Source organism: Microcebus murinus, chromosome 10 (assembly GCF_040939455.1).
Source record: "Microcebus murinus isolate Inina chromosome 10, M.murinus_Inina_mat1.0, whole genome shotgun sequence".
Lineage (NCBI taxonomy): Eukaryota > Metazoa > Chordata > Mammalia > Primates > Cheirogaleidae > Microcebus > Microcebus murinus.
Genome location: NC_134113.1, coordinates 17,311,972 through 17,336,360, shown reverse-complemented (window position 1 = coordinate 17,336,360; position 24,389 = coordinate 17,311,972). Strand labels below are relative to the sequence as shown.

The following is a 24,389-nucleotide window of genomic DNA, read 5'->3' as shown; positions in this document are numbered from 1 at the left end:
CCAGGCATGTTGGGGAAGCCTTTCAGGGAGGTCATGTTTGCACTGGGCTCTGAAGGATGAGAAGATGTTTGCTAGGATATCTGGAAGAGGGAAGGACAGACATTCCAGGTCTGGGCACCTGCTGGAGCGGTAAGGAGCATGATGTCTGGAAACACAGGAGGTCAGAGGATGGGGACGTGGTTGGCAGTGGACCTGGAGGGTCTCAGGGCTCTCAAGTGTGAATTTTATTCATGGGACCAGGGAGCCATAGAAGGTTTAGGGTCTTCTGTTTTTCACATGCTGAAATTTAAGCTTAAACTCTCTTGTTTCATTAGCAAGGCAGAAGTTTTAAACTCCCTTTCTCAAAGTGAACTCAGGGCCATTTGGAAATAGTTTCTATTATCATCGTCTAATGGGAGGTGAGAAGATTATTCCTGAGTGCCCAGAGTGCAAAGTAAGAAATAGCTTAAAAGCACTCTGCAGTGGGATCTAAAACTCCTCTGTTTGCTTTGCTTGTGCCAAAATTACAGGCCCTGGAGGTTAAGTTTCAGTCTCTCAGTTGCTAATGGTGCCCTAGGTTCACCCTCAAAGGGGCCTGGAAGAAGTGGCAGGAGAAAGGGAAAGTGTATAAACAGTCCCAGGGAGGAGGATTCCTTGCTTCAGTGTGAGCCGGCGGGTGTATCCGGGTCAGGTTGCAGCTGTGGGCTGCCCTGGAGATGAGCAATGGAGACTGGAGAACAAAGTCGGCCGCTTCCTCCTGGGAAGCAAGACCCGAGCCCCCGCCGCGTGTGGGGTCTGATCTCATTGTGCCTCTCAGAGATACTGCCCCGTGTCCTCTTGTCTGAAAAGGCAGCCTCTTTTTAGGTTCCTCCTCCTGGGCTGTGGGAGAGAGGATGGGGTAATGGCAGAGCTCATACACAACACAAAAAGGCATCTCGCTGGTTTTCACAGTCACTTCTAGGGGGGGCACCGTGCTTGGTACAAACCTGAGGGCTCCCTTCATTTTTCTGCTGGACTGTCACGCCTGATGCCTGTTGATTCATAGCTGGTTTCCTCCCAGTGGTGTCTCGCCACCTTTGATCTCCTTTTTGTCCCATTAAAATATCACCACCACCACGACCACTACTACAGGGAGAGAGCTCCCAAAGGCTTAATTCAAAATTAAAAAAAAAAAAAAGTAATATAATGTAATCACAGACATGCAGCATATTTTTAAGGGTGTGTGTGTGTGGACAGGCACAAGCTAAAAGGGTTTCTGGATTTACACTTGCAAACTTGTAAGGATTTAGGGATTAGTGATTAGAAGGTCTAATTGAGTTAGTACTTACTGGAAGCCTATGCAAAAGTGTTGGAACAGAGATTATTTTGAAAAATGGAAGCATTAGACAGTGAAATCCTTTAAGAGCCAAGGTTTTATTGTATGTAGGGCTTTCTGTATAATTTTGGTGTTCAAAAATGGAAGTACAGGTTTGAAATCAGAAACTGAACAGGCAATCTTTTAGTCGCTTGTAATAGAACAGCTTTTGTTGGGAGAGTGTGAGCCATCATCTGAAAGACAATTGTGAGCTTAAAAATACTAACTAGGAACCGTGGCCTTGCTCATTTTATGACAATCTATTTCATTCAGGAGGGGAGTGGCCCATAGCTCTTTCCTACAGGACTCTGCAGAGAATTCTTTCAAGGCTTGTGCTGACTTTGTTTCCTGTGCTTGTAAAAGCAAGTTGAGATTTTAAAAATAAATACAAGTCTGATAGTAAGTGCCTTCCTGCAAATGAGATTCAAGGGATGTGAAGGATGTTGTCATTGGAAAGTCACAGCAACATTCTTCCTTGATTTTCATAGGAAATAAATGAAGACTGGATTAAAGAGCACAGAGTCGCAGCACATCAGCCCTTGCTGTCGTTGCCGAGTGTTTGATCTGTTTGATCTGCCCTGGCAGGAAGAGGGGTACAGTTAAGTAGAAAGGGCATTTGGTGGGGTGTCAGGGAACTTTGGTTCTGGTCCTGGTTCTTCTATTGCCTTCTAGGGACCTCTTTATGTTACTAATAAGTGTAGAGGCTGGCAGTTTTCAAACTACTCTTCCTCCGGGTCCAAGGGGTCCCAAGCAGATAACTTAAGGTCAGGGAGGGAGGTCTTTGGAGGCTCTAGAGGGGTTCCACCCCTCCACCTCCGCCCCAGCCTGCACCCCCATCAGAGCGGCTCCTTGTTCGTCTGTTTCATATTTTAGGGTTCCGAGCAAACTTTTGTTAGAAGAAAGTGTTTCGGAGCTAAAACCAACAATTTTGCAGTTTACTGCTTAGGCCATTTCTAAGGTCTCTTCCCAACTCAGATCTTATTCCATGCATATTCTAAACCAGTACACATTTACATGAGAGTTAAATCATAATTAAAGTGAACAATTACTGTTCATACAGTATGAACAGACTATCATCTGTCCACCCCTCCATCCATCACTCAAACATTTATTGACCAAATACTTATCTGATTTAAGAGACACATCTAAATAAGATTTGGTTTCTGCATTCAAATAACTTGCAATTTAGCAAGCGGTGACAGACCCATAATTGTTAGCGGTAATGTTTTGTAATAATGGCTATGGGCGGCTAGAGAAAAAAAAGAGTAATTAGTTTAGGAGAGGTCAGGGAACTTCACAGAGGAAAGGAACATTTGAGCTGGACTGTGGTCATTCATTCAGTTACTCAGCAAGCATTTGTCGAATGGCAGCCATGCATGCCAGAGCCCTTCCGAGTGCTACCAAAACAGCAGGGAACAGAACAGACAACGATCTCTGTCTTAATGGAGCTGACATTCTTGGCACAAAATTTATCAAGTGGCAAAGTTGGCAGCACCACCTTTTCCAGAATCATCCCCCTCCCTCACCCCACAGTGCCTCCAAGTAAAGCGATGTTTTATTTATCTGTATATTTTTCTGATTAAGAAATTAACCCGGGCGTATTACAGAGAATTTTGGAAAAAGGGACCCACTTCTGAAAAAAAAAGTCATCCCTGATCCCTGCCACCCAGGAGGGATCTCTTAACCTCTTAACCTTACCTTCTAGTCTGTCTTTCTGTGCATATATACATGTGTGTATTAACAAAGATGAAATCATCATGCATATATGATAGTGTGTCTCACTTTTGTCACATAGTACTGAATCATGGGCATTTTCTCATGTCATTCAGTATTCTCTGAAAACACTATAATACTCTACCACAGGGATATATTTTCCCTTTTTAAAAAAATGACATGATATACCTTTTTTGTTGTTGTTTTTGAGATGGAGTCTTGCTGTATTGCCTGGGCTAGAGTGCCGTGGTATAAGCCTAGCTCACAGCAACCTCCAACTCCTGGGCTCAAGCAATCCTCCTACCTCAGCCTCCCGAGTAGCTGGGACTACAGGCATGCGCCACCATGCCCGGCTAATTTTTTCTATATATTTTTAGTTGTCCAGCAAATTTCTTTCTATTTTTTTTAGTAGAGACTGGGTCTTGCTGTTGCTCAGGCTGGTCTCAAAATCCTGAGCTCAAATGATCCTCTGGCTTTGGCCTCCCAGAGTGCTAGGATTGCAGGTGTGAGCCACCTCGCCTGGCCTTGATATACCTTTTTGTACATAAACCTTTGTCTGAGTTTCTTAATGTTTCTTTCAAATAAATTTTCAGAAGGGGAATTCACAGGTTATAAACATTTGAAGGCTCTTGATGGGTATAGCCAAATTGTTTTCTAGAAGGTTGTGTCTGTTTATGCTCCAATCAGCAGTATATGAAAATGTTGGTCTTACTGTATCCTAGTTGCCCGAATTCCTAATAAAACTTACCTGTATCTCAGCACCGATGGTCTTGTTTAGTTTTTGGACTATCCTAGATTATAGGCTTTTGGGGGCCACAAATTGTGTCCCTAATCCTTGGCCTGACACAGACTTGTAATACAATAAATGTTTGTTGAATACATGCTTGCGTGTCTGAATTAATGAGTCAAGAAGGGTAGGGAGAGGTTTCATTTGACATCTGAGAAGAGAATGGAACTTTCTTCATTGTCCCAAAGTATCTTATCAGTGGACTTTCAGGGAAAGGGGGCCTCATCAAAGGACAAGTGGCTTGTCTTAAAAGTCACTTCACAATGTCCAAGAGGCCTGCAGATCGCCCTCAGGGTGGAAATTCAATGAAAGGATAAGTCTTGCCTGCTTACCTGCTAGGTGCTGTTTCCAGGTTAGGTCGTTTAATTCTTCTCAGCAGCCCGGCCAGCGAGGACTGTCCTCTCATTCTTAGGTGGGACTCAGAGAAGTTTTGTAATCAAGGTAACTCAGCTAGTCAGTGGCGGGGCTTCGATTCCCAGGTTTGTCAGATTCAAAGTGCCCCTCTAAGAACTTCTGTCCGCACCGTGTGGGGCTCGTATCTGTGAGAAAAGTTTCCTCCTGTGATTCAGGAGGAAGAATGTATGGAGGAGTGCTGTAGTCTGGATTCTTCTACTTGTGTCTCCCTCACTTTCATAGGTTGAAACCTAATCCCCAATATGATGGCATTAGAAGGTGGGGTCTTTGGGAGGTGATTGTGTCATGAGGAGGTCCTCATGAATGGGATTAGCGCCCTGATGAAAGGGACCCTTGTGCCGGGTGAGGAGACAGTGAGAACCAGGACGCGGGCCCTCACCAGATGCCAAATCTGCCAGCACCTTGACCATGGACTTGCCAGCCGTCAGGACTGTGAGCAGTACATTTACAAGCTGCCCAGAGGAAGGCATTTTGTTGCGGCAGCCTGAATGGACCAGAATGATCCCTGAGCTAGAAGGGAAACGGACGATTGATCTACAGTTGGGAAGACACGATGATAGCTCCAGGAGGCGCCGTGCACCCGGTGGTCCTCAACCGCTGGGAGGACGGAATGCACACGTGAGGGAGTGTGTCCAGTGAGCAGGTTCAGGAACCCTTTGCACGTCCTGTCCCACTGTGGAAGGGTGAGGCTTCGCAGCGCCCTGAGGGCCACGCCTCTGCAGGAAGCTGCATGAGAGGTGCTCTCGGGTTTGGTGGAACAGACCCCCCTAAATAGGAAGTGGGGGTGGGAGATGGGGAGAACACAACAAAACAAAACTCAAAACTCAAACTGTATCTTTCCTTTTGCAAAAGCGAAAGTCATTGCTGGTAGTTATATGTGTGCACCCACACAAACACGCAGACACACGTACACGTGGCAGATGGGGCTTCCCGTGTCACATGTCTGTTGCCTGTGCCTCCAGAGAGGAGGCCTGGGTGTATCTTAATATTGTCATTCTCTTTTCTTGAACATCTTATTCCTTTTATTTAATATTTTATTTATTTTATTTTTATGCATAAATCTTTGAGTTTCATAGTATTTCTTTGAAGCGATCATGGGAAGTCATTTCTTCTAGACATTGGAGTAGGGCTGCATGCAAACCACTCCACTGGCAGCACCAAGGGGTGGCAGCACCAAGGGGGAGAATATTAGCCCCCCACAACTTCTACCAGCTCACGCTGGATCACCCAAAAATACACTCTAAGTAAACACTGGGATGTTTGCTATGCAAATGCAGGGCCAGCGCCTCTTCTCCCATGGGGGCTCCCCTAAGCCTTTTTATGTCTGAGCCTGGAGACGCCTGTCCCCACCATAGTCTCTTTCATGCACACTCTGACCTCCTAGCAGCTGAGCACTGTGGTGGAAGTGGTGGAGGAGGGGAAGTGAGAATGGGTCTAAAATAACTGGCTATTAGGTTTCCTGTTAAATAGGATGTGGTCAATTAGCTTCGGTTATCTGCGAGTCTAGTTCAGACAGCTCCTGCTAACGGCCAAGTATGCACAGGGCCCCGCAGCATGGAGGTGCTTGCCTGAGACGAGAGCAATTATCAGAAATGTTGGGACTGCCGTCACCAACTCTAGGAAAGCCAGTGGGATTAGGTCTTTGGGCAATAAAGGTGATGTTACCTGTGGCTGTCAGCAGTAGCAGGCAATTTCAAGAGCTTCAGGAGGTGACGGGAGTCCTGTGGTCTCTGGTCATTTGGGGGGTAGGATGACATGGTCTGGTTCTTGATGCATGGCGGGAGAGCCAGTGAGCGGTGCCTCTGTTCTAAGAGGTCATTGGGAGGGAGGTTTTGTAAAACTCGAAATGACAACGTGGAAGGAGCCTTTAAACAGTGCCTGGGGGTAAGGAATGTCTTGGGAAGGGCCATTTTCCGAAAAGTTACTTGTCTTTACTTGGTATTTCCAAACTTGCCTCAAATGCCTTTCTGAGGGAGTCTCAAGGTATTGGTAGGTGTCTTTTAGATGCAATTCCTTCCACCTCCAACCCAGTTCAAATTGGTTTAAGCAAAAAAGGGACCTTTTTTTTAGGCTCAGGCAATTGAAAAAGTTAGTCTGGCAGGGTCCAAGGGCTCTAAGATCTGATCTCTCATGCTGTTGCTCTCTCCTCATGGTGGCAAGATGGCTGCCAACCTCCATCCCAGCCTCTCGGCAATCCCAGGAGAAAGAAAGAGTGCTTCTCTTTCCCAGCAGTTTCTGCAAAACTTTTAGAATATAAACTTCACAGGGGCGAGGATTTTTATATTTTGTTTACTCTCAATATCCCCAGCTCCTAGAAACGGTACCTGTTTTATAGTACACGTTTAATAAATACGTGTTGAATGTATGAATGAGTGAATCTCGTTGGCTCAGCCGGGATCAAGAGCCCAGTTTGAGAGTAAGGCTGAGAGTGGGAGAGGGCGGTTCACAAAGAAAACTGTGAGTGCTTTACCCAAGATGAGGCATTGGACCCTGGACAGGAATTCTTTTTTTCTGATGAATAAAGGAACCAAGAGGTGAAAAAAATCTGTAATCGGATTAAGAAGACATCTCACACTCTTTGGTAGTAGGTAGTATTATTGGGAATTTTTTGCCACTCGGTAAACCTATTTGGACTGAAAGTGGCATTAAGAATGTTTGATTCTGTTGGCCTCCTGTTATTGGAAGACATTTGCATTGCTGTAGCCAAGCTGTAGTACTGATGTAAGCTCCTGCCACTTGTTGACGATGGTTCACCGACATGTCTGCATTCCCACCACTGGGAAGAGGGAGAGAAGCTCAGTGGAGGGCACAGCTCTGGCATCTGTTCTTTTTGCTTCTACATCACTTAGTCTCGGCCGTTTCTGTCCGCAGGGGAGGCTGGGAAAGGTAGTCTCTGTTCTGTGTGGTCACATGCTCAGCTGAAATTTTGGTCTTCTAGCTCTAAAGGAAGAGAGCAAGAATGAACACTGGGGGCCAGCCAGTAGCTCTGCTGCGGTAAGGGTCTACACTTCAGACGGTAAGTGCTCCCGGCCCTCGGTGAACACGAGTACGTGCGAGGGCTGCCCGGAAAGTGTCCAGCCGTGTTACTGTTCTTGTCATGTTAGCAGTGCCCTCATATTTCATAAACCTCTGCTGGGTCAGTGTACTGAGTTGGATGGCGTCGTGTACTGAGTTGGATGGCGTCCCTCCAAAATTTATGTCCTTCCTGGAGCCTCAGAATGTGACTTGATTTGGAAATAGGGTCACTGCAGATGTCATTAGTTAAGATGAGCAGGGTCCTACTAGAGCAGGGTGGGCCCTTAATGCAATAGGACCAGTGTCCTTGTAGGAAGAGAGGAAGAGACACAGCACATGCACGGGAAGACAGCCACGGGACTACGCAGGCAGAGACTGGAGTGATGCCGCCCTCAGCCAGGGCATGCCAAGAGCCACCAGAAGCCGAGACAAGCAAGGAAGGATCCTCCCCAGGGGCTCCAGAGGGAGATGGCCTTACTGACACCTTGATTTCAGACTTTCAGTCTCCAGAACTATGAGGGAATCGGTTTCTGTTGTTGCTGTAAGCCACCAAGTTAGTGGCAGTTTGTTAGGGCAGCCCTAGAATATTCATACGATCAGGAGGAACACGTTTCTTGCCTCGACCCGGGGTGGGGGGTAACTGTTTCCAGCTGGGGGTCTGGCTTCACCCCTGTGCCCAGGTGTGACCGAGTGGGGGTCGCTTCCCCTCCCTGTGCCCCAGTTTCCAGCTAGGAAGTGGGAAACAAGAGGGCTGCTTTTCTTCTCTGTCGTAACATCACGAAGGTAAAGTTGTCGTCAGTTTGCACTGGAACCAGTTATCTTTTAAAGAAATAATCTACCATCACACTCTAAAATGTTTAGCATTTGGCCCAGATTTTTTAAGCCACTGAAAGAAATGGTTCCAAAAGCCAAACCTGGCTGTGGTCACCTTAGCACAGTGCTCCAGCAGCCCTCGTCTTCCTTCCGTAGAGCACAGTCGCTATGTCTCGCGTGCTTTGATGGGGACAACCTTATGGCTTGACAAAAAGAATAAGTGGTTCTTTTTGATGTTATCGTAATTGGGATTGTTTTCTTGATTTCCTTTTTGGATAGATCGTTGCTGGAGGCACCTTCTGCCTCCCTTCCACCCTCGTCCGTCCCTTCTCTTTGCCAAAGACAGTGTGTCCTCTTGGGTCACCCTGGGTGTTTATGGACCAGCGGAGGTGGCCCTGCTGCCTGGGGAGGGCCGGGCTGGGCCCCAGACCGCATCAGACAGGGGTACAAGGAAATGAAAGGAGCCAGTGTCAAATGGGTGGCTGGTGTTTACTTCTTTTAGGTTCCGGCACCTCCTGTGTGTCCACGTGCCTTTAGCCCTTAGGCGATGGGCCTGCCACTTTCCTAGACCCTGTGCCCGCCACCTCCCTTCCCCGGGCCCCGCCCCCAGATCTAATTTTGGCCTTTCCTACGCAGGAGAGGCTCACAGAACTCCAAGGTGGTTTTTTTCTTGCTTAGATCGGTGAGACAAGATTTTGGTCCTCTGAGCAAGGTCAGAGTGGTTGTAATAAAAGCTGACGATATTGAGGACTATATTGCACAGGAGCTTCCAACTGTCAGAACGACCTCATAAGTTACACGTTATCCTCATCCTACGGACAAGACGGCAGCTCAGAGAACTTACTCCACTTTCCTAAAGTCGAGTAAGCTGCAGATTTCAGCTCAGGCCCAACTCACTCCAAAGTCTGTGCAGCCCCCAGAACACTCCAGGGCCTCAGAAACATCCTCATCCTTCCTGTCTCTTGGTGGCTTCACTTCTGAAGTCTCTGGGTGCCCTTTGGCACAGAAGGCAGGTTCTCACAGACGTGGCACCGTGTCAGCATCGGAGAATGCCACTCTGTCCTAAAGCAGTGCTGGTCGGATCTCTGTGGACTCCTGGTTCCTAGCCCCAGCTGATCCTGAGCACAGCGTGGCCATCCTTTTATGTGTTTCACTGATACTCACGCAGCTTCTGGTGAAGTGGCTCCAGACTGTCTCAGATCCATCCACCACTCGCCGTCTCTACTGCCGCCAAACTGCTCCACGCCACCATCTCCCTCCCCCGTGTTTTCGCAAACTGACTCCGCCTGTCTCCTCGGTTCGGTTCCCGCCTGTCGCACCCAGTTCAGTCTCCGCACCTTGGCTGAGTTAATTGTTCAGAAACACAACAACCTGCTGGATACCCTTTTGTGACTTCCTGTTGCACCCAGGGTAGAAACCCTCACCCTTAGCCTGACCTCCAGGTCCCACATGACCTAGCCCTGCCTCTTCAGCCTGCGTTGTCCCCTGTCCCCAGCCATACGGCCTCCTTTCAGTTCCTTGTAAGCACTGGGCTCTGGCCGTGTCAGGATTTTTATACTTGCTGTTCCCTCTGCTTAGAATGCTTTTCCCGCAGGTCCCTTTTAATGTTGCTTCCTGGCGTGAGCCTTCCTGGCTCCTGAAGTCAGGTCCCCACAGTACCACGCAGGGTACCTTTGCCTTTTCTTCACTGCACGTCACTTGCCCGGACAGTGATCCCCCAGGGTCCACATTGTTCAGGCTCCTGACTTTTGGCTAACAAGGGAGTTCAGATACAACCTCCCCGCCAACAATTTACATGAGTCTCTTTGGTTCGTTTGGACAGTGAGGGGTACCTGCGTTGGTCTCACGTCTCTTCTTCAGGGTTCTGTTCCACGAGCTCCAGGTGGGTTCATTCCTGGGTAGCCACCTCACAGGTAGATGCTCAGGAGATGGCTACTGGGTGACCGGGAGGAGCAGATGAGTAGATGAATGATGGGGCGAGGCCTGGGGTTGGGGAGGGCCTATGGCTGTCCTCACCTGCTGGGGGAGGCCAGCGGCGAAGGTGAGGGATGTAGCCCTGCAGCTTCTTCCGCAGGTACAGCGTCCACTGCCGGGACCATGGAGGATTTGTCCCTGGGCCTGCCTGGCTCTGCAGTCCCTGTTTTTTTCTACTGTATTCTGCTAAAATCTGCTGTTTCTACTGCTACAAAGTCCTGTGCCCAGATCTTCTTTTTGCCTTTGTCACTGTCGAGAATTGGGGTAAGATGGGATGATATTAGATAGCACTGTGGTCAGGGTGACCCGGTTCCTATTGCTTCCTCTCCTGGCTGGTGGCTGGAGTGGGATGGCAGGGATAAGTCATCTTTCAAGTGGTCATTGCCAAGGGTGGGGATGCCAGGCTTGGAGAGCTGTGTGCAGGTGCCTGGCAACAGTCACCATCCTTGGTGTGAGATGACAAAGGTGACAGCGCCTTCATGATGATTCATGATCATATTAAATGCTCTGAAAAGTCCAGCAGGAAAGAAATCTGTCTAACTGGGGTTAACCCAGCATTTCTCAAACTCACCAACCACAGAATCTGTTTTGGTGGGTGAGGAGGTGCCACTTCATTTATTGATTCAACAAATGGTTACTGAGCACCTAGGGTGTGCAGATGCTGTTCTGACCGGAGGCATGGAGGTGGCAAGGTGGACCTGGGAGACTTATGGTGTCTTCATCTGTAAAATGGGTGCAGTAGTATCTACCTTGGAGGATTACAGTGGAGACCAGATTAAATGAGCTAATGCAGGGTGTTTGGCACAGTCTGGGGACATTTTGAGTTGCTGGTGGTATAAATCTATGATTTTTACCAGTCTAGTGGAAGATCAGACATTAAACAATTAAACAGGTACATGTCTAACAATTGTGATAGATTATACAGAAGAGACAGACAGGGTATCAAGAGAGCGCATAGCAAGGAAACCAACTAGTGTTGGCGAGTGGGGGTGGGGTGGTCACGGAAGGCGCTCTCCTGAGGAAGCCACGTGGAAGCTAAGATGTGAAGGGTGGGTGGGATTTAGGGAGAGGAAGACACTGGGGTAAGGACTGCTCTCTTTGGGGAGCATGGCCTGGGTGTCAAGGGCTCACAAACAGGGGTGCTATCTAGGGAGTTCAATGCCTACCCTGTCTATTTTAGGATGAGGGAGGCGGGGGCGGACTCCAGTAGGCTGTGGGATCCAGAAATGTGTGGGTGTTTTTTTTTTTTTTTAAACCTCCTCCAGAAATTTGGAGCACGCTTGGGGATTTTTTGGGAGTTGCTGCTCCAGGGCAGTGGGCCTTCTGCAGATGTGGGACCTACAGATCCTGAGGGGACTCTGCGGCAGGGGGTTCCCTGACCTCAATCTGAGAAACACATCTCTGGAAAAATCTGCAGCCCTGAAACATCTGAAATCTGATGGTTCCAGCAAGAATAAACGGCGGCACCCATGGGAACCTCTGTATTTGATCTTAGAAAGTGCACGGAAAGCAGGAGGGCTGCATTTGACATCGACTGCCTGTGGGAGGGTCACAAGGCTGCAGCTGCCAGGAGGGAGTGCTGGGAGGGGCCGCAGGTCACAAGACGGGAACCAGTCCAGCCAACGGGGAGCCCTGCCTTCCGCTCAGCCCGGAAGGCATCTCACACCCAGCCTGACTTCAGGGCTGTTCGTTTTCCATGCAGTTGTGACAAACTCGGGCACCCCTCTCTGTTTCTGTCCATTGTCAGGCTTTGGAGTCGGGTCCTGGGGAGCCTTGAATTCAAACCTAGAGCATCTTTAATGTTCGTAACCACAGCGCATGTGTGATCAATGGGGCTCGTCAGGAGCACTGGAGCTGCAAATGGAAACAGTGGAAAACTGAAAAGGCCTCTGACCATGGACTTCCTGCTGCCCCACCTGCCTCCCCACTGGGGGTACCTTGGGGTGTAATTACTGATGTGCCATTGTTAGGTGGCAGGGGCTCTAAGGTGAATGGGGGCTTTGTACAGCCGTCTGGGGTTGAAGCTGGAGCATAAACCATCACACGTTGTCTGTGTGTCTCTCTCCCTGTCTCTCCCTACCCCCCCAGTCCCTCTTCTCTCCTTGCAGCCTTCTCTGCTTGGGCTCTGGTGCTTCCTGCGCTGAGATTTTCACTTGCTGGGTGACTTCCCAGTGCGTGTTGCTGCTCGTCATTCTTGCTTGACCTTTAAATTTTCCTCTGTAGGGAAAATATGATCATTAGTCTGTGTTGTCGAGCAGATGTATACCCGTCTCGGGCAGTCTTCCCACCTCCCTTTGCATCCACGGAGAAAAGTGTTTTAAAGTCGGTGCGATTTTCTTTTTTCGCTAGTAGCGAGATGAATACTGGGTGGGAGGACCACTCTGTTGCTAATGGCTGTTTGGACAGGACTCTGGGAAGGGTCCGGAGTGCTCCCAGCTTTCAGAAATGAGGACTCCAGCTTTGTGGGGGGCTGGCTTTTTGCCCGTTGGTGACACAGCGTGGCTGGGCTGTGGGGTTCACCAGCCAGCGCCGAAGCCCCGGGTTTCCCAGCCCAAGTGCGAGAGTCTGCCAGACGCGGGCTGTGTTTTCTGGGCCTGGCGGATGGGGAGCTTGTCTGGAGGGTGTGTTCCTGGAACTTTTCGGTCAGGCTTCACCATGGTGAGTGTTTAATGACCACACATGAAAGGCCCCATTGCCAGGGATGCTGCCCAGGACAAACCGAATCATGGGATTGTGGGATTTCAGAGCTGGAAAGAGCCCCTAAGCGGGAGGAGGAAGACCCCAATTCAGGACTCCTGCTCCACCCGCCCTTGCAGCTGAAAGTGATTTCTGATGGGGGAACCCGTTTGAAAGCACTGGGGGGCTTGCTAGCTTTCTGCTGCTGTTATGCAAATAAACAATAGTCCAATTTAGCAAGCTGCGAGGGCAAGGTTTGTATAAAGAGGCATACCCCGGTAGAGTTAAGATTGTACCAAAGTAAAGCATGTTTCTGGTGTGAGATATTTTAAAGCCCTGTCTCTGTTTTTGGTGAATCCTTTGGTTGAGGCAATAGACTGTGTAAATGAAGAATATAGGCTGGCCTGGTTGTAGTTTCTGTCTGCCTAAAAATAGTCTTTTTTCCGCCGCATGACCCTGTCAAGAACTTTTGCTTGTAATGACCCCGTTGTTATTAACAATTATGAGACTAATAATAATGATTGCCTCTTCTTGAGCACCTGCTGCCTGCTATGCTGGGTGCTTTAGAAACAATATCTTGTTTAATACAACAGCTTCAGAGAGGTTCTCCCCGTCCTAGTTGTACAGATGAAGAAGTTGGGCTTTCTCGACCAAAGAGATAGAGAAATTCATCCAAGCTTACCAGCTGAACTTAAATTGTTGATTGCTGGCTCCTTTAGGTTAAGAATCCTATTACAATGTACAGAATGTACCCATTTTTTTTGTAAAAAAGAAAAAAAGGATCTTCCTGGGTAGAGGTAGGTTTGTGTGTCATTTAATTATTTGTGTTTTCTTGTGTGTGTCCTTGCATGTTTAAAATACTGGTATATTTTTCAAAAGTAAACTTATTATCTGGTAACTAAATTTTTTATATGGGTTATTTGTTTTTCTTTTTAATTAAGCTAGCTAGTCCCGGGCCCGGGGCTTCTGGGGATTGGACTTTGCACACAGGAATTATGTTTGAAGGAAGGAGGAGGAGAAAGATGCTTGCTCCTGTTTTGATTTAATTCTCTTCCAAGGCCCTGTCTCCAGTCACATTCTGAGTTTACTGGGCGTCAGGACTTAAACTTGAATTTGGGGAGAGGGACACAAGTCAGCCAATAGCAACCATGACTGGCTGATTTGGGGGCAGAGGACTGCAACCTCCAGCGGGTGGAGGGAGCTGAGGGCCACCGGGCTCTCCATATCATCTCGCCATCACGGGAAGGTTCCATGTAATCCTGCGGTCATGGGAATGTCGTGATGAAAGCAAGCCTTAGACAGAATCCGACCTCACGCACATTCTTCCGCAAGTAGGCACATAAACATCCATACGGCTCGTGCTTGGGGTCTGCGAGGTCCAAGTTGTTTGTCCTCTTATACTCTCTCATGGCACTTTGCATGGAAGTTTCCCTCATGACAGATGAGAAAGTTCTGGGGCAACATGATGCTAACTTTCTAGTTGGATTAGGCAATAGGATTCTCTGAGAATCTGCTCACAGACCAGGTGGAGCTTGGGGCCAGTTATACCCTGAGAGATGTGTGTCCTGGCCTAGGAAAAGCCAGAGCAAGTCTAGCCAAACCACACATCCCGAACACCCCCCACTCATGGTCCTAACTTCCCCACCTCTGGGCTGTACGGGAGATAGAGACGGCAGACCTGCTAGGAGACTGCCGATGGGAGTGGGCTATACCCACCACCCCTGGCGTGCATGTGCTTCCTAGCTAGGGACTTCAGGTATGACCTGACTGCGCTAAGGTTGACATAGGCACACAGCACGTCACACAGTTGGTGCTCAAGTGTTTTAAGGTAAGTTGTAAACAACATAAGAGCTTATCAGAAAACTCACCGTATCAGCGTGAGCCTACAGGATTCCCAGATCAAGGTGCAAGCACAGCGATTTCCTTTCTTGCAAAGTTCAACAAAAGCAAGAAAGATATTGGGGTTGGGGTTGCATTTTTATTCTGTGTTAAGTCTCGAGCCTGTTTTTGCCGAACACTGGTCAGGGGAATTTGAGAAGGAGAAAGTGGGCTCTTCTCACCCTTTGAAAAGAGAGGATGGATTCCTCTCCAGAACTGACTTTTTTAAAAAAGTCAGCATGGCCCGTTCTAGTAGTATGTGTGATGGATCTAAAGAGGCAGCGTGTAGATCTCGGGAGTGCATGTTCTTGAACCGTTTGAAAACCCTAAGATCTGAGGAATAACAAAATATTGACCATCATTCAGAGAGAAAAACATGGGGCTACCTTTGGCAATGCCTGTCATTTTGCCTGCATTTCCCTCATTTCTCTAACTTGTTGAGAGCCCAGCTGTGCAGCAGGTGCTGTGCTGGGTGTCATGGTGGGGGTGGTCTCTGGCTTTTTTTTGATATCCAGCTTAGCACTGAACCTAGTGGAGCCAATGTGTTTAATCATCTATTAGCAAATATTGCTGAGGGCCTGTCACGTTTGGGCAAGGTTCTAACTCTCTGCAAGTATTCTCTCCCTGGGCGCGTATGAAAGGAACATCCTACCGGATTTCCCCCAGACCTCTCCCTTTGAGACCGCCAGAGAGTATGCTGTAATTGCCAGCCCGATCCATTATACTCTTCTTATTTGATCTAGAGTTTTCTGAGAGCAGCCTGGGGGCAGGAGATGGACAGGAGCAGGAGCATCATAAAGAGTGGATGATTCCCTCCCTATAGGATCTACTCTTCACAGAGCAGTCTGAATGAGATTTTAAAAAACAAAAGCCATTTACCTTTGTCCCCTCCTTAAAACCGTCCAGTGCTTCCTATTTCCCTGCGGTGACATTCACACAACTTACTGGGGTCTGCAAGGCTCTGCCAGACTGGGCTGTGCTCACCTTTGTGACCTGTCTCTTAACCACCTGCAGCCTCACTTGCTGTGCTCCAGCCCTGTGGATCTTCTCTCTCTCCACGCTGCCTCAGGGCCTTTGCACTTGCTGTGCTCTGTACCTGCAGTGCTGCTGTTCTTCCCAAAGGCTGCAGCCAGTGTCAGATCATATGTTTCCTCCTCAGAGACATCTTCCCTGACCATCCAGTCTAAAGGATCTCCTCTTATTATGCCACCCTGCTTTATTTATTTCTAAGCATCTGTCACTCTCTGAAATTACTTCTTTCTTCCTTTTCCTTGTTGTTATCCATCTCCCCCAACCAGAGTGGAAGCAGCCTGAGGCCAGAAATGTCGTCTGTTCATCCCTTCCTGTGTGTCTCTGGCACACACCCAAGTTTCTGCTCCAAAGTCAGCAGTAAATAATTAATTTTGAATAAACAAATGAATAAATCTGTTTTAGTGCCATTTGGAAGTTGCAAGTAAAGAATGTGGTTCCTTTTTAGATGACACTGTGGGTGTCGATCTGTGCTTCTGGAGCAATGGCATGGCGAGACCGCCATGACACAGCATGCGAGACTGCCATGGGGCGTGGCATCGGTTGGGCTGATTAGGGTTTTAGTGACAAGAATCCAGGACGTCACTGAGGAGATTTCGGGTCGAAACGATCCGCACGCCTACCTGTAACTCTGTTTCCTGCTCTCAACCAAGTCGGATTTTCTTGACAAAAGGAAAAACCGGAAAGTGAAAGGGGACTAATGGAGGTGGCGTGCCGTGGCTTGGCGGTTTGCTGGCAGCTCAGACGGCCCCGGCCACTCACGTTCCGACGGGAGCCCGATCCACGTGTTTACTTTGGAGCTGGCATCCAGCTGCGTGACATGATCGTTATTGTTTCTCATCGGATGATGGATGTGGGAGAGAATGTCTTTTGCCTAGAACTAGGCGGGGCTGGGGCCACTGAACCGGCTGTTTAATGGGCGTGGGCGTCCTTGCAGTGCACCTGCCATCCCCTCCAGCGGGACCCTGTGGCTGCCAGGCGCTGGGAGTGCGTTGCTGAATGAGACAGACTCGCTGGCTTCTAATCTAGTGGCTTTGGGCATGTCCTGGCGAAGGGGGAGGAAATGATGTATGCAAATAAATGTCACATGCCTCAGAAGTGGTAAAGGTGGGGGGCCCTTGGGGAGGGGGTTGAAGGCCTGAGGGTGCACAGGGCCATCCACGCTTCCTCGACTATGGCTCGGGCAGACGCTCAGAGTGACTCACCCTGGTGGGAACAGAAGGACAAGGGGGACTTGGATGTAGAAAGACACGCGTGCAGTCCGGGGAGGGTGGTCCCTTCGGAAGCGTCTCATCAACGGGCGGGATGCTCCTTGCGGTATCACACGTGTGCAGCAACAAGCCGTGTTTTGTGTGTGAACTCACATTCCCGTGCAGTCCGCGGTCACTGGGACTTGGGACCACAGACTGGGTGACAGCTGTGGGCTGGTTTCCCCAAGTCTTCGAGGGGATCCCCTCTGAAGAGACGCCGTGGACGTGAGAGCTGGGGTCTGCGTCACGGAGGAAGGCCCGGAGCATGGGACTGGCCATGGCCCCTCTGGCGTGGCCGGCCAGGTCCCTGCGAGCCAGCACTGTCACTGTCCTGCAGCCATCACATCGCGTGCGGATGCCACTCAGCACCGCTCTCCCTCGTGTGTCTCGGTGACGCCGTCTCAGAAGTGACAAGCAGGGGCCCCGCTGCTGAGGAGGTGACGAGTGAGTTGCAGGTAGTTTCCCAGGGGACGGATTTTGTCTCAAAGCATTAAAATAGATTCTGTTCTAAGTCAGAACCTTCCTTTTAAAGTTAACTTCACCAGACTCCTCTGTGCCTGTGATGAGCCCACCTCTGCTCGGAGCACTTGTGGGTGTGTCGGTTCCGTAAGTCACCGCAGATCCGGAGTGACAACTGTGCTGGGGAGGGGGGGTAGCCGATTGATTTAGTGTCATCTAGAATCCGGTTTATAAGACACTTAAACAATGCAGGGGTTTTCTTGTGGATAGATTTTTTTTTTTACAATTAAAAAAAAATTTAAATTGTGATTGAGAAAGCACAACATAAAATGTGCCATTTTAATGCTTTTTAAGTGTATGCTGTTCAGTAATGTTAAGTATATTCACATTGTTGCTCAACAAATCTCCAGAACTTTTTCATCTTGCAAAACTGAAACCCAACACCCATTGGCCAATAACTCTCCGTTATCCTCCCCCCCCCCCCCCCCGGGAGCTTCTGGAAACCACCATTCTTCTCTGTGTTTCTAAGAGTTCGATTACTTTAGGTATCTCATATCAGTGGAATCATATGTTCTTTCTGTGTTTATGACTGCCGTATTTCACTTAGCTTAATGCCCTCAGTTCATCCTTGTTGTAGCATGTGTCAGGATTCCTTACTTTTTAAGGCTGGGTAATCTGTTGTATGTGTACCCCACATTTTGTTTATCCATTCTGTGGTCAATGGACATTTGGCTTGTTTCTGTATCTCGGCTGTTGTGACCAATGCTGGCATGAACATAGGTGTGCAAATATCTCTTTGAGTCCTGCTTTCAGTTCTTTTGGATCTATAACCGGAAGTGGGATTGCTGGGTTTTACGGTAATTCTATTTAAATTTTTAGAGGAACTGCCATATTATTTTCCATAGTGGCCGCTCCATCTTATATTCCTACCGATAGCTGCACAAGGGTTCTAGCTTCTCCATATCCTTGCCAACATTTGTTATCTTCTGATATACATATCTTTAATAGTCTCAGTCCTAATAGGTGTGAGCTGATAGTGAGCTGCTCATTGTGGTTAAACGATGTAGTTTTATTACTTTACATTTCATGTTGTAATCAATACAAAGATTAGTACTAATAAAAACAGATAGCTACTGTTTCTCAAGTGCTTATTAAGTATTGCAAGCACTTTGAATGACTTAATTCTCACTACAACTCGATGAGGAAGTCTCCATTTTTATCCATTTTACAGATGAGGAAGTTGAGGCTTAAAGAATCTAAGCAGCTTACCCAAGGTCACACAACTAATAAAGGCCTGCATCTGGATTTGAACCCAACTGTACTGTCTGACTTCTATGGAATCCTCTGCCTTCAAATTGACTACGCTATTGACCATTCATATCCTGAGCTGACCCATATCGGGAAGGGCATAGTAGATGATGAGACCCTGCCTCCCGAGTGGAGTTCCTGGGTGGACTCAGGAGTTGAAAATTTGGAGTAAGGCTCATGCCCGGTCATCACTGCAGCCTCATGTAGCAGCCCGAAGCAGGGCCCTGTAGATAGTGGCCCAGTCTCTTAAGCCCTGGGCTAGTGAGTGAGTGACTCTGCACCATTTTGGTTTGAATTCCCCTAACTCTCAAGTAAATAATAGAAAATGTGAGAAGAGAAACACAACAGTTTTTTCTTGACACTAACTCCTGAATTTGGTTTCTATTCCAAATGAGCATATGTGTGTGTGTGTGTGTGTGTGTGTGTGTGTGTGTGTGTGTGTGTAGAGGAGAGGTGTTGGATTAACGAGTTATGATTTCATTAGAGGTTCACTCTTCGAGCGCCCAGATTTTCTGGAAAGCCATGCAAGTGCCGGAATGCCTGTCAACTAAAAAATTAATGTGGAATCGTTGGTTTAATTTTTGTTAGGCTTTATCATATTTAATTTTGTTTTCTGATTGTGCCTAATACTAGTCCAGGCTCCTTTAGGCACTATCAAAGTGACGGCTGGCCACAGGTCCCCATGTCGGCTCCAGTGTTTGCGTTGGATTATTGTATTAACAAATGCTTCAAATTACATTAGGAAAATATGTTACATTGTTCCAAGTCAGGGGACCAATTCCACACTCACATCTGGGAATCCTATTGGTCAATACTGGCACAGGGCCGCTCCAACAGGGCCCATGAAATCTGCAGGGCCACTCTTTGATATGTTTGGTTAACATTTTTCTTATTTCAGTACATAAAATGAAGTCTCTATTAAGAGTTCAAGTCTCAGACTAATTCCCAAAACTTTTTTTTTTTTTTAAACAAGACAAAGAAAACATGATATGTTGTTTCCTGCCACAAAATCCTAGACAGAGTTTCTAGGGATGTTTTATGTACGGTGTGTTCGGAGGATCATGCAGCTGAAGAGTCTGCCAGAATTTACCATCCAGGAAAAAATACCTTCCCCTGGAGGAGGGAAGAGAGGCTTGCTTAGCTTCCTCCTGGGCTCAGACCTACCCCTGTGGTCGTGGTTGTGGATAAGTTAGCCCTGTGGGAACTGTGTGGCACCTGGAGTCCTTACCTATGACAGGTACATGAGAACACCTGTCCCATGGGACCCCTCCTGAATATCAAGCACCCATATGGTGGCACACCATAAAGAACAGATACTGTCATTTTCATTTTTTAGGGCTGAATTGCATCTCCCCAAAATTCATATGTTGAGGCCCTAACCGCTCCCCCCCCCCCTTAGAATCTGATTGTATTTGGAGAGAGGGTCTTCAAAGAGGCGATCAAATTATAATAAGGCCATCAGGGTGGGCCCTCACCAGTCTGCCTGGTATTCCTGTAAGAAGAAGAAATTCGAGGAACCAGCCCTGCCAACATCTCGATCTTGGACTTCCAGTCTCCAGACTATGAGAAAATAAAATTCTGTTTTTCAAGCCACCTTGTCTGTGGTGTTTTGTTAGGGCAGCCCGAGCAAACTACTACATCATTTAGCTCCTTTGATGCTTCCATGATTTCTTGAGTACCCTGTGGATTTTTATTTTTTTTTAAAGTTCCCATCGTAGTTTCTTTATACACAGTTTTCTTGGAGGTTTCTTCTTCAGTTGTTTTCCGGGTTTTACCATGAGGGGCCAGAGCCTCCTGGCCTTCGATAACCTCTCCTGCCCCATGTCTGTTTCTGTCTGTTTCTTCTGGCCTGTCTGAGGATGCAGGTCTGGGACGTGGGTGATGAGGACTGGGGAGAGGAGGGCGGCGTGTAACAGGCCTGACAGGAGCTGCTCGTTGACAAGCCGTTGGCACGCAGACAAGTGCACACAGGGCACCTGCCTGGGGTCCCCCTCCACCCTGTGTGTGCCACCTGTCCCCTCTCATGCTGTCCTAGAGCCCCAGGGCCATGGGGCTCTCTGCCTTTTATCTTCATAACATTGTCATCTCTGGCACTCGCTCCCTCCTGGTCCGTGCTTGGGGCAGATGTGGCTTCTCCGCTTCCCTAAACATACGGGTCTGTTTTGTTGTAAAAGCTTTATTGCCAACCATGACTAGGAAGCAGGCAGATAGGATGGGAAGTGACTAGAGTTTAGGGGAATATCAAACTGTCAGGCTGGGCTTAACCTCAGACCCGTAAAAAGCCCGAAGAACAAAGGGACGTGTACCTGAAGGCTGGGGACAGTGTTGATGCCTCATGACCGGAGTAACCTATTCTGGAGTTCACAGGAGGGCCACGTCCTCAATGATGCTTTTATTGGAAACGTCCCTAAAGGACCCTTTTCACTGAAGGCTTCAGCAAATTTCATGTCTGGGTTATCTGACTTGTCGGGAAGGGGTCTCGGTTATTTGCGCAACTCTTATTGATCTCCCAGAGAGCCCACTCCAGCACTCGGGGGAGGATTCAGTTCAAAGAGCTGGAATACTTGAATCAGCCATTGATTTTAATGTTTTTTTGCAGCGAACTTTGTGAAGGGTTTCTTTTAGAAACCTTTAATATAATAGTTTTTAGGTGGTTGGAGGGAGGAGTTATTTTTGTTTTATATCTTTTTCCAGCAGTAAGAAGAGAGGTGATTCAATTTTGAATTTTCTTTGATCTTTTCTTGATCCTTTTGAACCTCTTTTTTTTGGCATTGCTACCACTCTCCTGCTCCACAACCATAAGTGGCTCATTATTGTTCATCCTCGTGGCCTTTTCTTCCCAGGGCTGGTTTCATTTAGGTTTCCCTGTCTGGAATTTGATTTCTTTGTAGCAGGGACCATGATTCTTCTTTTTCAGTTCACATGGATCCCAAAGAATACAGGAAGCACTCCGTAAGTATTTCTTGGTTGGTTCTTTTTTTTTTAGGAGAGAGAGAGGGTGCGAGGTTTTTCCATCCTTATAGGCTGCTAGGGAAGCAGGCTGTTAGTTTTGATGTGCTTCTCACCTGGGCTTTCCATAGAGGCCAAGGGGTGAGGGCCTTTGGGCTTGGGTCAGAGTCAGGGTGAGCCCCAGCAGCTGATGTAGAACTGCTTGTAGCCTCCTGGACCCCTGCCTGGATGGGGTGGGAAGGGGTGAATTAGGGACCCCAAGCCCAGGTACCTGGGCTGTTCTGCAGCCCACCCTCAGCCTGGAGCAGCAGTTGGTTATTGGGCCATTAACTTTATGCACTTCTGGGGCCATACTGTGCATTCTTTAACCCTGGCTTCAATAGGAAAACACTAAGGGGCAGACATGGAGAAAATGTGCCCTGATAAATGGCTACAAATCCATCCTGGTGGGTCATAGTTTTATGAGTATAAGGAAGTCATTATTATGTAAATCAAATAGACACTTAAGTCTGGATAGCAGGTAGCTCAAAGCTGGGAGAGTTCAGACCAAGAAAAGAAGGACAAAAAAGGTCAGGAAGGGAAATGATCAAAACTAGGGGTGGGTTCTTGGGGCCTGGTCTGCCTCCTGCCATCTGCATCTGTCCTTAGCACCACCTTCCCTCATTCTGCCCCGCCTTGTTCTCTTGCTGTCCTCCCTGGGATCGCTGTGGCCACGGGACTGCCACCATAGGGGCTGGGGGCATACTCTGAGCCCCCCTGCACCTGGTACAGCCAGCCCAGGGCCCGGGGGGAAGAGCTCTATAAATACTTTCTGATGGCGCTAAATAAGACCCATACAGCTTTGCAGTATCCGACTGTGGACTTTTAATCTGGCACCCCAGGTGACCCTTCAGCTCTTTCTATTTTTCCCTGTAGCTGTCTTCTGAGATGCATTTGCTGGGATTTGTTAATGGTTTGTTTTTTCCCTTTTAATTTATTAGATTAGAAGCAGCACAGTTCTTGGCCTCCCCCCACCTTGGGAGAAGTTCTTGCTTTGTCTCCATAAAACGTTGCTGTGGGCTTTTTCCTCTTTTATTACTTTGCATTAATACCTGACAGCTCATCTCTGAGCTCTCATTTTATTTTCTTAACGTATACTATTGCCTCCCCCTTGGCAGGCTTGGTGCTTGCTAAGGGATTGTTGGCCTCTAGTTTTTCACATCAGGAGGTAGGAGTTTAGATTTTTAGTTCCAGCTTCATTGATGAGAGACACAGAGAATTTGAAATGATTTGTTTTGTGCCATGTAGCTAATCAGAGGCCAAATGAACCAAGGATACTAGGAATGAACAAGAAGGGAAGATGGCAAATGAACTTCCAACTTCTTCTGGCATTTGATGTTTTATCAAGACAAGATTGATTTGCTTGTAGTTTGGTGTTTCTCTGTGGAATGGGTAGGAATGTGTTCATAGTCACTGGGAGTGAACAGGCAAGGGATATAGGAACACAATGCTCTGATGATTACGACACTGGATGTATATGTACATACTTATGTATGTATATACTTATGTGCGTACTTTCTCCCCCAAAACATATTTTAGAAGGGGGATTACAAATCCCTTGTAATGGAGGATTTTAGTTGGATGTCAAAGCTGTTAGTTTTGCCCTGCAATGCTGTGGGGCTTGTCCATGGGGTTTTAGTTTTCAGTGCATCTGATTCTCTGTAAGAAATATGAAGAAGTGGAATTGATCTATTGCAGCAGGTTGGCAAGGAAATATGGTGACTTTAGGGAATAAAGTTCCCCAGGTTGGGATCTCTGTAGGGTCATGGGTGGGAAGGTAGGTTTGGTGTCTGCCCTTGTTGCTAGGGGGTTAAATGGAGCCCTTTTGTTCCATCCCTAACTCAGCCAGCCCCTGCGGCATTTAGAGCAAACAGTGCCTTCTGTTAGGGACACTTCATTATGCCCTCAGAGTCCTTGACAATCAGAGGGTCTCTAAGTTTTTCTGCCAGATAGAGGCATAAAAGTGGAGAAGCTTTTCAGAACATTCTGGAATAAGAGATAAGACCAGGATCTGGGGATGGAGTAGAAAGATGCTCGAGAAAAGACTCCCTGGTTCTGTGTTTTGTCTTTGACTCTACAGCCCTGTTGTCTGAGAGTTACTGGGAGGGACAGGGTTTTGGGTGTGTCCTTGATGGACACACAGTGGAGCCCTGGGACCCAGGAAGTAACAAGAGGGCACTTCCCAGTACCTGAAACCAAACACTCCAGTTCTGCCTGGTAATCTTGGGGAGGTGCCAAGCAGAAGGTTCTGGACCCGAAGTACTTTTCTTCAACTTAGGGACTGTGGGCTAGCAGTTGGGGGTCATGTTCAAATCCTGATCCAACCACTTACAGAGTTTTGACCTTGGGCAAATCACTTAAACTCAGCTGATCTGCAGAGTGGGCTCAATTTGGCACCTTGAAAATGCCCTCCTGGGCATTTGTGATTATTAAATCAGATAATGCAGGTAAAGTGCTCAGCCCAGAGCCTGGCCTGGTATGGACAGCCTGAGGAAAATGAGCTTGCGAGTTACAGCCGGCACATTCGCAGTCTGTAGACCCTGAGCTCCTTCAGGTCCTGCCCCGCCAGATGCTGGGTGTCGGGGACAAACTCTCTCCAGCAGCGCAGGGAGGCCAACCGCCTTTGCAGGAGGTAGCTGGTGAGTCGGAAGTGACTTCTGGTAAGCCCTGGTGTTAGTCACTGTGGAAATTGTTAATCAGACACGTGGCCCCTGCCTCTTTTAGGATAAGGCACAGCTGTGACTAAGCATCT

At 48.0% G+C, this 24,389-nt stretch overlaps 1 protein-coding gene across 3 annotated transcripts in view; it reads left to right on the top strand.

Moving 5' to 3' along the window:
* CHST11 (carbohydrate sulfotransferase 11) overlaps positions 1 to 24,389 on the top strand; it is a 260,744-nt gene that overhangs the window by 13,410 nt on the left and 222,945 nt on the right. The window contains exon 2 of one of the 3 annotated variants that reach the window (XM_012772730.3): positions 7,186 to 7,263. The exons of the other annotated variants lie outside the window; for them this stretch is intronic. Coding sequence (XP_012628184.1) covers positions 7,186 to 7,263 — 78 coding nt within the window. The remainder of the gene's footprint in view (positions 1 to 7,185; positions 7,264 to 24,389) is intronic. 3 annotated transcript variants of the gene reach the window in all.